General features: G+C 42.7%; 1 protein-coding gene across 10 annotated transcripts in view; it reads right to left on the bottom strand.

The window, feature by feature from the left end:
• Nucleotides 1–12,567, bottom strand: part of BEND7 (BEN domain containing 7) — an 83,913-nt gene that overhangs the window by 47,309 nt on the left and 24,037 nt on the right. For 8 of the 10 annotated variants that reach the window (XR_002733898.2, XM_023223241.2, XM_023223242.2 and 5 more), the window contains 3 exons: nucleotides 7,123–7,461; nucleotides 4,142–4,264; nucleotides 268–533 (listed from right to left, as the gene is read on the bottom strand). Coding sequence is in view for 9 of the 10 variants with exons in the window: in XM_023223241.2 (XP_023079009.1) it covers nucleotides 268–533; nucleotides 4,142–4,264; nucleotides 7,123–7,461 (728 nt within the window). In the remaining variant the exon portion in view is untranslated. The remainder of the gene's footprint in view (nucleotides 1–267; nucleotides 534–4,141; nucleotides 4,265–7,122; nucleotides 7,462–12,567) is intronic. The other 2 variants (XM_023223245.2, XM_023223246.2) reach the window with 1 other exon arrangement.

The raw sequence follows: 12,567 nt of genomic DNA, 5'->3' as shown, positions 1-12,567 counted from the left end.
AACGCAAAAGAAATTAGTGAGCAGCTTATTTACGCCATCACCCTCCTCCTTTCGGAGACAAAGACTGGAAACCTGTCTAAATAAATAAGGCATAAAATTTTCAGAAAAGAAAACTCTAGACAAGAAAATTATTACCATTCTTCTTTTCTTCTTTCCCACATATATTCTGCAAGTTTCTCTAGTTGTCAAAAGGGAAATCTATAAATACGATAAAATTCCTGAAAGTTACATAGCATTAGAGTCAGCAGCCAGAAAACAGCAACTTACATCTGAGGAAGGTGATTCCAGAACAATGCCGAATCCTAGAACGCGGCTCTCCTCTGGGGAGGTGTGCTCGGCCGCCTGGAGAGCAGATACCTCAGAGGCCACCGCTGCCTTTTTCTCCATCTCTGACCCACTGGGCTTCTGTTTCACAGTAAGAGGTTCCACAGTCTTTGGGGGCACTTTTTTCTTTTTATTTCTTTTTCGTGAGACAGCAGTTCGCTGGGAGCATATAAGGGAAATTGGGGGTTGTTGTCTGTTTTGAGTTCCAACTGCGAATAATAAACAAAAATATGGTACAGGCACGTGTGTCTGACTGAGGAAAACTTATCTCCGGTCTATCCATGTGATCTACAAACTGAAACCGAAACAAGGAAAACTCCAGGATGAAGCACACTAAATAAATCTCCCACTGGACCTAACGGTTACCAAACACAGGCTCTGAAGCACTTTCAAGTCCTAAGGGCAGAACAATACTCAGGAGAAAGCGTTACTGCAGGTGAATCATGATAGCATACTGCTGTTGGGTTCAATGCAGGGAAAGCATCGTGAGCTGTGAGAAAACAGACAGCATGGCTTCATAAATCATAGGACGGTTTTAAACAAATGAGAACTTCGGAACTTGAATTTAGGTGGAGATGGCTGTGCTTCCTGGCCAGCCTGCTTCAGGACTATTCCAACTGTCGTTTGGGGTTAGACTGATCAGTTCCTAATAATCTACAGGTGCCAGAACTGACAAAGATGAGACAGCGACGATCATTTGGGAGAGACTGATCAAAAGTGGCAGTCTGGGATGATTCTACAACAGGGACCAGTAAGCATGTGGGAAAAGCCTGTTAGTTACTTAATTAGGACCAGCGAATCCTTCCTCACCAAACAAATATACTCCACACATCGGCCACCTCCAGAGCACCCTGCTACATGGCCTCAGACCAGCCCACTTCTCTAGACCTCGGTTTCACATCATTGAAGGAGCAATAATATCATTCTGTACAAGTCAAGCAAGTCAGTGAAATCCAGACACAGTTCCAAAGATGAAAAGCACAGTACAGGAACCAAGTATCCAACCTGATTCTATACTTAAAGAAATCCAGGATGGTAAATTATAGTTCTCACAGGCGCACTCTGAGAAGTAATGTCTGCTAGCCATTTAAACATACTCTCTTGGAAAGTGTCGTTGGAAAACATGGAATCATTGTTTAAATCCTCAAGTATTAATATAGCTTCCTAAATATGACCATAGGATGTCTCTGCTTTTCAATAGGAATGAACCTATAAGACAAGTGCAAACTAAAGGTCTTTAAAGGCACATAAACATGGATCACCTCCTCTTACCTCTTATCAGTCCGAAAATAAAGAATATTTACACTTTGATCCTGATATTTTTGTCTCCAAACTCAAAAGCAATTCATAAATATTAGAAGCAAACTAATTGCACTACATAAGAGCACAGAAGCTTTTAAACTGGTAATTAGTCTAGCTCACTGGCTCTCGACCTTGGCTGTACATTAGAATCACTCGAGTTTAAAAAAACTGAGATGCTGGGCCAGGCATGGTGGCTTACTCCTGTAATCCCAGCACTTTGGGAGGCCAAGGCGGGCAGATCACGAGGTCAAGAGATCGAGACCATCCTGGCCAACAGGATGGTTGAAACCTGTAGTTTCTACTACAGGTTTAGTAGAAACCCTGTCTCTACTAAAAATACAAAAATTAGCTGGGCGTGGTGGTGGTGGGCACCTGTAGCCTCAGCTACTCGAGAGGCTGAGGCAGGAGAATCACTTGAACCTGGGAGGTGGAGGCTGCAGTGAGCCGAGATCGCACCACTGCACTCCAGCCTGGCGACAGAGTGAGACTCTGTCTTAAAACTAAAACAAAAACAAACAAACTGAAATGCCTCAGCCCCACCCCAAACTGAATGAACTGACACTTCCAGACATGCCGCCTGGGAACCAGCATTGTCTGAAAGCTCTTCCAGTGATTCTGCTGTGCAGCCAGAGTTGGCAACTTCTCTTTGCTCTATCTGCATTCCCCCTCAAGGTTGGGTCTGTACCCTCAGAATAAAAGGGACCCCGAAGAATGATCACGATGGCCTAGGCCCCAGGCCTCGCTGAGCCTCATGATTCTAAATTAAACATGAAAATGTTTTGGTTTAACATGGGGACTATCTGAGTTTTTCTTCTTTTGCAAATCTAGACACAGCCCGAGTCTCTGGCATCCAGATCTTACCTCTAGGTCTTATTCCTTGCCTTCTTAAAAGAAAGGTGAAACTTTCTAAATGTAATTTAAATCTAAGTCTTCAGGCATTAAACCTTAAGTAAATCTACCCACGACACAAATTTTTAAGTTTAAGAAAATTAAAGGAGAGTAATTTATTCAGTTTATCCTTTGTGCCATCCTACAGCTTTGGAATCGTTTACCTCCCTAATCTGCAAAGGTTCAGAAAAGAAAACACAGCGACAAAGTGGCATTTACTTAATAGATTCTAAAAAGGCTTCCGTCAAGGATTTAAATGGTTGCAATTTGTAGTTTGCCATTTCAGTAGTAAGGAGCTTAAGTGACAAAACAAATCATTACAATTTCATATGCATATTTTCTTAAGTGCTAACAAATTCCTCCTTGGAGAAAAGAAACCGAACATCATAAAGTAACCTTTCTTTCTGAGCTCCTTATTTAGGAGATGTTAACCTCTGCCAGGTTAATAAGAATACAGATTATCGTAGCGGAACAAGGTGAGTCCAACGCTTACTGACCTGAGCAAAATGCTTCCTTAGGGTAAAATCAAATTCAGTGCTTAAAAAGATGCTGTTTTTAAGAAAGTAGCTCACATTACTTCAATGTGATCTTGGGTGACTGATATATCTAAGTATTAAGCTTTTTATATCAAAACCACATCACTGAATATTAAAATTATACTAGAATTCACTAAATGGCATCCTGAACAGCTTCTGAGACTTTCCGGGCTACCATTCTGATGAAAGGGCAGGAAAGCTAGTCATGACATGGCTAAGATCAAGTGGTGATGTCCCTTGACAAGAGGGAAAACTTAATACAATGATTTATTTCTGGTACCTGTGACAAAAACAATTCTGTTTTCCCTCAATTGTGAAGATCAGAAAATACAGCTGCTATAATGAAGACCTAGACTTCCAGACTTCTATAGAACGCTCCATGGACTTTAAGGCCACGCTAATGAAACAGCTTAGGCTTGTACCATGCCTTATTAAGTTCATTTACAACCACTACATCATTCTATTTTGACAACAGCCCTGTGAGTTCGACATGAATTCTCCATTTACAGACGAGAAATAGGAAGCTCAGACACGCCACACAGCATCAAGAGCAGAAATTGGCGTCCAATCCTAAATTATAAATCCACCGCTCTTCCATTCCTCAACTTGCCTGATGGCAGTGAAAACAAAAAGGAGTCACATAAACAAAGACGACAGAACGGGAGGATCTCTGAGCTTCCGCATCCTGAACGGGAGAGAAAAGCCACAAAGCACAGCCTGGGGCTCCACATTTCTTATCTGCTTAGTCCTTGAACACTGAAGCCCATGCTTCCTCCAGGGCTCCTCCATACACAATTGTTCCCAAATTTAATTAACGGACATTTGTGAAGTACTAGGAGATCATGGAATGAAGTCTATCGAGTACATACACGTAATTATATGAGCTGTATCAGTTGCAAGACAAAATATGTTTGATTTGCTAAAGGAAAAATGGATTGTAGAGAAAGCTGAAAAAACAGATACTTGAAAAGGCACAGCAAGACAGCAAGGTGAGAAGAAGGGTTTAATAAAAGCACAATGAACATTCCCATGGAAGATGTCAGATATGCATTAAAAATCAAAGGACTCATTCCGAGGCCTGATCCTTGTACCTGCTTGAATTTGCATTAATTTCCTCATGGTCTTGAGTTCTTGCAGAATGGCCTGCAATGTTGACTGGCAGTTACAAGTACAGCAGTTTGATCCAGCTGATGAATTCACCACTGGAAGTTCTCCTGAGCATGAAAGAAAAAGAATGACTACTCCAAACAAACCAAAAAAAAAAAAAAAAAAAAAAAAAAATCATAAAGGGGTGGGGAGAAAAAAAGAAAGTACCTTGACAGGATTTTGAAGCATGTGCAATTATGATGAAGCTGTGCCTAAGGAAAACGTACCCACTAATTATCACAACCTCAATCTGGGGGTCTGACTTTATCTAATTATCCAGGCTCCCATACTGTAAGGTGCGTGCTGTGGCGCGGTGTGGGAGCCTGCATGCACACACACACACGATGAGTGGGCACAGCAGGCCTCCCTGTTGTCAGAGCCGTTCATCTCAAATAACAATACCTCAAAAACTCACTCGAAACACACTCACGCTAGTTCACACAAAAAGCGAGCCCTGAGAACAGCCTTGCAAAAAAAAATCTGGTAGCTGTGTTTAAGAGTTCATATTAAAAATTAAATGAGTTCTATTGAAAATAGTTTTGATATTAAGCACATTATTTCAAAAACAAAGAACTGTGCACCCATGAAAAGTTTTATAATACTCTCTGGGTGTGGCGTTTGGGGTGGGGAAGCACAGAGCAGCAGGGATGGGAGGATATATTCGAATTGGATGGGTTTGAGGGTACTGGTGGGCTGGCTGGTTTTTCTTCAACTTAATAAAGAAAATCTTTCTACCTCTTTTCTCCATTCCCATGTCTTATCGTTCCCTTGCCATAGCCTCTTTTGCACTGTTTAAATTTAATGCCTTTTCCTTAGTAAACCTATCTTATTCTGTTTCTCCCATAGGTAACCAAGTATCTTCCATTGTCCTTAGAATACAATGGGACATTTGGACATTGCTCTTACAGTGGGTTCCCTCCAGCACCTGTTCACCTGACCACCATAAAATGGAGCAGTTTAGAGACTTCCAGTGCTTACATTTTCTCACAGGCCAGCAAGGTAAGTTCCATGGTTTTGTTCTAATTATATGTTTTATTATACTTTATATACCTTAAATCCTGTAATAGGCATTATTTGGGAATACTATAGAAAAATTTGCCAGGGCAAAACCATGAAATACTTCAAGATAACTTAGTGATTGTAGTGGCATAATTATTTACATTCAAAATTGTAGCAAGTTGTAATGTTACAATTTTAAAATTGTAAATAATCCCAATTAAATACCAAAGTAGTCACAGTTATATGTAATATATTTCTTTCTTTTTTTTTTTTTTTTTTTTGAGACAGGGTCTCAGTCTGTTGCACAGGCTGGAGTGCACTGGCATGACTTGGCTCACTGCAACCTCCCCCTCCCAGGCTCAAGCGATTCTCATGCCTCAGCCTCCCAAGTAGCTGGGACTACAGGCATGCGCTGCCACGCCCGGCTAATTTTTGTATTTTTCAGTAGTGATGGGGTTTCGCCATGTTGGCCAGGCTGGTCTTGAATTCCTGGTCTCAAGCAATCCACTCATCTCGGCCTCCCAAAATGTTAGGACTACAGGCGTAAGCTACCACACCTAGCCATATTTCTACAGAAAACATAAAATCACTATCTATTTTCAAACTGATATGGGGGAATTCATGTTTGCAACTTTTACTAACTTGATACTTTTCAAAGTAAATCCACTCTCCCTGCTGTATACTGGGAAACCGAACACTGTTTACCCAAAACTTACTGATATGGGGTTTATTAACTTCATTCATACCTGAGGGTATTTTATTTCTCTTATTGTCTCTTCCATGGTAGTAGAGTTAGGAAGGTCTTAAGGAATATTTCTAGTCACTATTCTAAGTACCACCTTCATCATTTTTAGAGGACAAAACCAACCCTTTTTAGCTTGTTATAAATCATTTTCTAATTTTAAAGAGAACTGACTTTTTATTTTTATGGAGGAGTCTTTAAAGAGCTGTGTCCCTCTAACCTGGATGCATGCCAGCGTGGGAACTTTGATACTGGCTTATGTAATATTGAGAGAAAGAGAAGACACCATACATCTCTGGGGTCCTTCGCTGTCTCATCAATGTCTCAGGACAGCTTTTCATGCCTCTGAACCGCAAATTGCGGTTTAAAAAAAAGTCAAAACAGTTCTCTGTTTCTTGAAGGATATTGTGAAATGAAAATGAATGGAAAAAAATCTTTAACTTCTTTAGGAAACTGAAAATGCTTTCTTACCTTTTTCTTGTTTTCTTTGTGAAAACATAGACCTGCACATCTCTACATAGTTTATAGAACAAATATTATAGCATCCAATGTGGCTGGATAGAAAACTAATATGACCACAAAAAGCATCAGGTTTTTCTTCTTAAGCTTTGAAAAAAAAAATTGTGATTTGATTCTTTTCTTAACAATTAGGAAACTTAAATTGAGAAAATTTTACTTTAAAGGAATACTTTCCATTGCTAATGAAGCACGTTATAAAATATGGATCATGGGGTTCAGTACTGATGTGGGATGCTGGATTATCGCTGACCCTCCCCCGGCCCTGCCTTTATCTGGGACTCTTCTGATAATGAGAAAGGTGAAGGAGTAACCAAGAGGATATGTTAGTAACACACCATAGGACCAGGAAGCTTCTTTTAAAGACAATAGGGAGCTCTTTCTGCCCTAATGTTCAGTTTTCTTGGTGACAGTAATGTCTGTATATGGGCACAAAATGATCGCTTTTACTTCTTAAAGGGCTAAAATCTCTACCAGGAAATCTTCACTTATAATATAGAATCCCCTGTCTTTCCTAATTCTCAATTCTGTTTTTAATAGTCTTCAACTTTTTCCTTTGTGTCTCCCTGTCTTTTAAAGTAACTCAGCAAAAGCAGGTAATTATGGGAGGGTTTAATAAATTGAACTCAACACACTAAATATTTAGAAATAAAACACAACGGTACAAACCCCCATGAGAGCCTTCTGAATGCTTGTTCACAACCATACCATTGGAGCTCGCAGCAGGGTGGGGCTGGCTTTGGAAGGTTCTAGAACGGGTGCCATACTGCCCTGAGAACTGTCCACTCTGGGGCGGTAGCTCATTCCACACACGTGAAGACGGGTGGAGGCTCTGTGGGGCCTCAGCAGACGAGTTCAAACGCGGAGGCCAGACTAAATCCAGGTCCTGGGGCTCTTCTTTTAGTTTCTCTCCTTCTTTGCCAACTCGCTGATAGATCCGCCCAGTGCTGTCGTTCAGCAATCTTCTCATTCCTGTAATTTGCTTTTTTATTTCCATGCTTTCATCTCCTAATGGAAACAGGGCCAAAGTTAGCACTCTAGTGAAAGAGAAAAACAGTTCACTAACCAAAAAGAAGAGAAAGAAAAAACAACCCCTCTTTGGAAATGGGAAAGATGACTGATTCTATACACTTAATCTGTAAAATGCAAAGGCAGGAAAACTATGGCCTGAAAAAACCCACCATATTCCTGGTGCATCTCATTTTAATCTCTGTAAGTCTCCTATGATAAAAGAGGTTTCTTGAGAGTGTGTCATCAGGAACAAACATTACATTCCCTCTTTGGGAGCATTTTCTGAGTGAGAAGGTGATGAGGAAACAGGCTGAGACAGAAGGTCAAGGATAGAACTGGACAGCGGAACGCCTCTACTCTGATGTGCCACAGCCACCCGCAAGGAACGGGCAGGTCACTAACGCGCTCTGCTGTCTTGTCAGCTTCAGCAGGCGGGGCGAAGACAAGGAAGAAAGCCTGGACTGGCAAGGGCGCAGGGCTTCACTACTGACACAACGTCCTCCAGGATGACACGCTGCTGCCGCTGGAGACATCACCTTCAGAGAGGATGGCCGAGGAGAGAGAGAGGCGCTGAGTGTGGCAGCATGGCAAGCGAGGGGGCTTTGTCTTTCTGGCACCCTGATTCCCATCACATCAACCTGGTGATGACTGAGGGGTCCCTGGCACTCGAGGTCACTGGTAGTACCAGCACTGGAAGGGCGGAAGTGCAGCCTCCCCACCCCGCCCTCCCCGCAATGCCAAACACACTGCCACCTCCCCTGAAGTGTAACTACGTGCGAGAGGTCACAGGCAACTGAAATCCCACCTCACCTACACTGATTTCTTTTTTTAAAGATTTTTCTCCCCACTCAGGAATTGTTTTTTTTAATTAAAGAATTTCTATATTGCACTGGGAGTACTTAATAAATATTACTTAAAGATGTCTATAATATTGTACAGATAGAAAATATTTTTGGCCGGGTGTGGTGGCTCACGACTGTAATTCCAGCACTTTGGGAGGCCGAGGCGGGTAGATCACCTGAGGTCGGGAGTTTGAGACCAGCCTGACCAACATGGAGAAACCCTGTCTCTACTAAAAATACAAAATCAGCCGGGCATGGTGGTGCATGCCTGTAATCCCAGCTACTCAGGAGGCTGAGCCAGGAGAACCCAGCTCACCCTGCGGGGAGGAGGTTATGGTGAGGTGAGATCAAGCCACTGCACTCCAGCCTGGGCAACAAGAGCAAAACTCCATCTCGAAAAAAAAAAAAAAGAAAGAAAGAAAGAAAATATTTTCTATCAATAATAATATCAAAAGATAATGATATCTATTAGGAGCTATTTCAAACACATTATCTTCTTAAACTGTGCATCAGCCAATGTCTTCATGAAGATGAAGAGAAAAAGACTTTTTTTCTCAAACCCAGAAGATAAAATAAAATCTTAGGCCACTGCTGGGCATGGTGGCTCACATGCGTAATTTCAGCACTTTGGGAGGCTGAGATGGGTGGATCACTTGAGCTCAGAAGTTTGCGACCAGCCTGGCCAATATGGAGAAACCCCGTCTCTACAAAAAGTACAAAAGTTAGCCCAGTGTGGTGGTGTGTGCCTGCAGTCCCAGCTACTTGGAGGCTGAGACAGAAGGATTGCTTGAGCCCTGGAGACAGAGATTGCAGTGAACTGAGATCATGCCACTGCACTTCAGCCTGGGTGACAGAGGCAGACCCTGTCTCAAAAAAAAAAAAAATTCTTAGGCCAGGGTATGTGCGTGTAAACATTCGTGCAGTTACTCTAATAAATGCTTGAAATTTAAACTGTAAGAAAAAGAAAAGACTAACAGACAGCATCTGTTAAGAAAAATACAGCTCCTACAAATAAATACAGCACATTCAATATAATGATGTTTTAATGCACTTAGGATCATATAAGCCAAGTTTCGCTGTAGAACTGCTAACTGCACAATAACCTAGCCATTTTGTGCTTTCAAGTTAGGTATTTAGCTTATCAATATATGTGTTATGTTACTAAATAAGGAAGGGTATTTTGAATTTACTGTTCACTATTTTGAAGTAAATATCTTTAGTTTTTAAAAATGATACTGAAAACATTACAGAATATACTAATTCTGTCTAACTGAACATGGGTAAACACAGAAATAACACAGATTTCCAAATTTACAATATTGCTATGTGTTGTTGGCATATGCTTGAGAGGAGAAATATTCTAATTTGAGAAAAAACTATTTCTACTTCCAACCCCTGTGAAAATTACAATGTATAAACAATAAATCATATTCCAGATTTTATGAGAATGAATGACCAAGTGAAATTTAAATAATGCAGAGTCAGCAAAATTTACTACTCTCTTAAGAGGCTATGGAACAGGGTGTGTCCCAGAGGAATCCTGAAAGATAAGCCCACAGGCAAATGCGGCATTAATTTCAGCAACCAGACACATACATTCCCGGCTAGTTAACACCACAATTCAAGCAAAAGGAGGCATCTTTTCTGTGTGGTTTCCACTCACAGCCCTCCCCATCAGGCCAGGCGCACCTGCATTGAAGGCTGTGCAGAGACTGGCGACTGGCCTTCGCTGACACAGGTTGGTGGCCGCCTCCCCTGACCCCAGGTTCCCTGAAAAGAGCAGTCATAGCCAGAACACATGGGGCAGACACCCACCCTGGCTCTCGAGTCCATGCCAACTTGCTTCTCCACGCTAACTGACACATCATAGGAGAAGGGATGTGTCTCCTGTCAAAGGCCCTGCCTCCGCTCTGTAGACAGAATGCTAGGATACAATGCTACCATTAGGAACAGGAAGGTGTCATAAGGATTCTGGAACCTTCTGAGGGCAAATCTGCTTTGTCATGACCTCAGTTTCAGAGTTCCAGAACTTATGCCTATGAAAAGTACATGGCTGAAAATACAACCTGAGTTTTCCGTAACTTTATATTTTCATTTTGACAACCAGCATCCTAAGCTGCAGGTGGTGATGGGGGAGGAAGGTGGCAGGTGTGAGCGGTTCTGGCAGTGGGCCGCCCCTGTCGTGTGCAGAAACATGTCTCCCAAAGGCAAAACAAAATGAAACAAATACACAAAAAATCAGGACGTGGGGGTACTGAGGAGGAAGCAACAGTGCTGAAAGGAAGAGCGCAGAAGGCCAGAAGCAGGTCCGTCCTCAGAGGAAGTAAGCTCATGGCTTAGCTCACTGTGGCACATTTTAAAGGATGGGACACAGGGCTGGGCACAGTGGCTCACATCTGTAATCCCAGCACTTTGGGAGGCTGAGATGGGCGCATCACCTGAGATCCGGAGTTTGAGACAAGCCTGGCCAACACAGTGAAAGCCCATCTCTACTAAAAATAGAAAAATTAGACGGGCATGGCAGAGCGCACCTGTAGTTCTAGCTACTCGGGAGGCTGAGGCAGGAGAATCACTTGAGCCTGGGAGGTGGAGCTTGCAGTGAGCCGAGGTTGCACCACTGCACTCCAGCCTGGGCGACAGGGTGAGACTCCATCTCAAAAAACAAACAAACAAACAAAAAAACCCAACAACAACTAAAAGGATGGAACACAGAAAACTGCAGTAACTGCAGAAGTCTGTGCTGAGAGGTGAGCTGAGAGGCGGCAGGGGAGGCTGAAGAAGGGCAGAGTGGGGAAAGTTTCTTAGGGGGGATGACGGGACGTTCAGGAATGGTCTCTGGGGTTTACTGAATCGCACTCTCTTCACCAAGCAGCAGGAGCAGCTGAGCAGGTCACCCCTGCAGCTGCTGCCTAGGAGGAGGGAGTCCCGGGCTCCACCCCACAGCAGGGGATGATGAGTGACAGGCTTTGGCAGACAGGAAGAAAGAGGCTTCCTTGCACATTTGGGGCAGATGGGGTAGAGGATCAGAAACGAGGCCTGAAGACTCAAAGTGCCAATGACAAAAAACCTGAGTCAACCTAAATAAACTGGGGACAGTGGGTGCTGGGAGCAGACGAGCAGGCCGAACTGTGGAAGCTCAGTTGAGTGTGGGGTAGTGTTAGTGGGGAAAAGGACAGGCCGGGCTATTACACCTACACTTGGACTCGCCTCCTAACTACCCCCACTTGCTACTGGATACGAGACAAGTCGCTGAATATTCTCTAGTTTCCTAAATCCTAAAGCAACGGTCTGAACCATAACCCGGGGGGCACATGGTAGTCCAGGAGGGGCACAGGATTTTCATCGTCACCAAAGTGTTAACCAAGCACTTCGTGGCTCTAGAAGTCACATGCGTCCTTTTCGGAAGATGGGCTGCTTCTATCATAGTGGAACCCAAGTTCTTTGATAAATTAAAAAAAAAAAAATTGGTGAGTATATAGGAGATTGAGATTGGAAGTATTCATTGACTTCCATTGGTATTTCCAGTTATAATTAGTCAATGACTTCTCCAGATATAGATACCAGGAAAAGGAAGCTCTTTGAAGCGATGAGCTCTCTAGCGAAACAGGACGCTATAAGGAAACCTGTGCATTTTTCCTGATCTCTTTCCAAGAAGCTGAATCCTTTTCAGAAAAACTAACAAAAAGAAATCTTACTTAAATGGATCCATGCCACGTGGCTACCTTATTGGCAGCCTGAAATCCTTTGGAGAGTTTAGTAACTATATTTCTTGGACAAGATCTAAAAAGACTGTATGCGGGATTCTCCCCCTCACTAAATATCAAGACTCTACTAGATCATGTTCCTTTACACAGAGAATTTATGACACACAGTCTTGCAGGATCTGATAAATGAGAGCGCAACACAGAAGTCACCACCCAAGGTCTCCCTTAACTTGGCTAAGAGAGAAGGATCCACTACGTGGAACATGATTATTCGCAAGTAATCATGATAAAAGATGGTAACAAACAAACAGAGAGTGCAACGAATGCTCATCATTTTATGTTGCCTTGGCACTCATTTTAAATATAAGTGGGAGTTTTTCATTCCAGAAGCAAGGCTCTGTCACTTTTGACAATTTCCAGTTCTATTCGCTGCACCCCCGGTTCCTCAATGTGGTCGATCCAGACATCTGCTTTATACAACTGCTGCCTGGTGACCAACTCCCTATAGGACAGCTGGATGCAGCCTGCTGGCCCTTGCACTCCATGTGGACTGTGCA

This window comes from Piliocolobus tephrosceles, chromosome 9 (genome assembly GCF_002776525.5).
Source record: "Piliocolobus tephrosceles isolate RC106 chromosome 9, ASM277652v3, whole genome shotgun sequence".
Taxonomy (NCBI): Eukaryota; Metazoa; Chordata; class Mammalia; order Primates; family Cercopithecidae; genus Piliocolobus; species Piliocolobus tephrosceles.
Note: the sequence above shows the minus strand (reverse complement) of the source record. Positions and strands in the feature narration are given on the sequence as shown.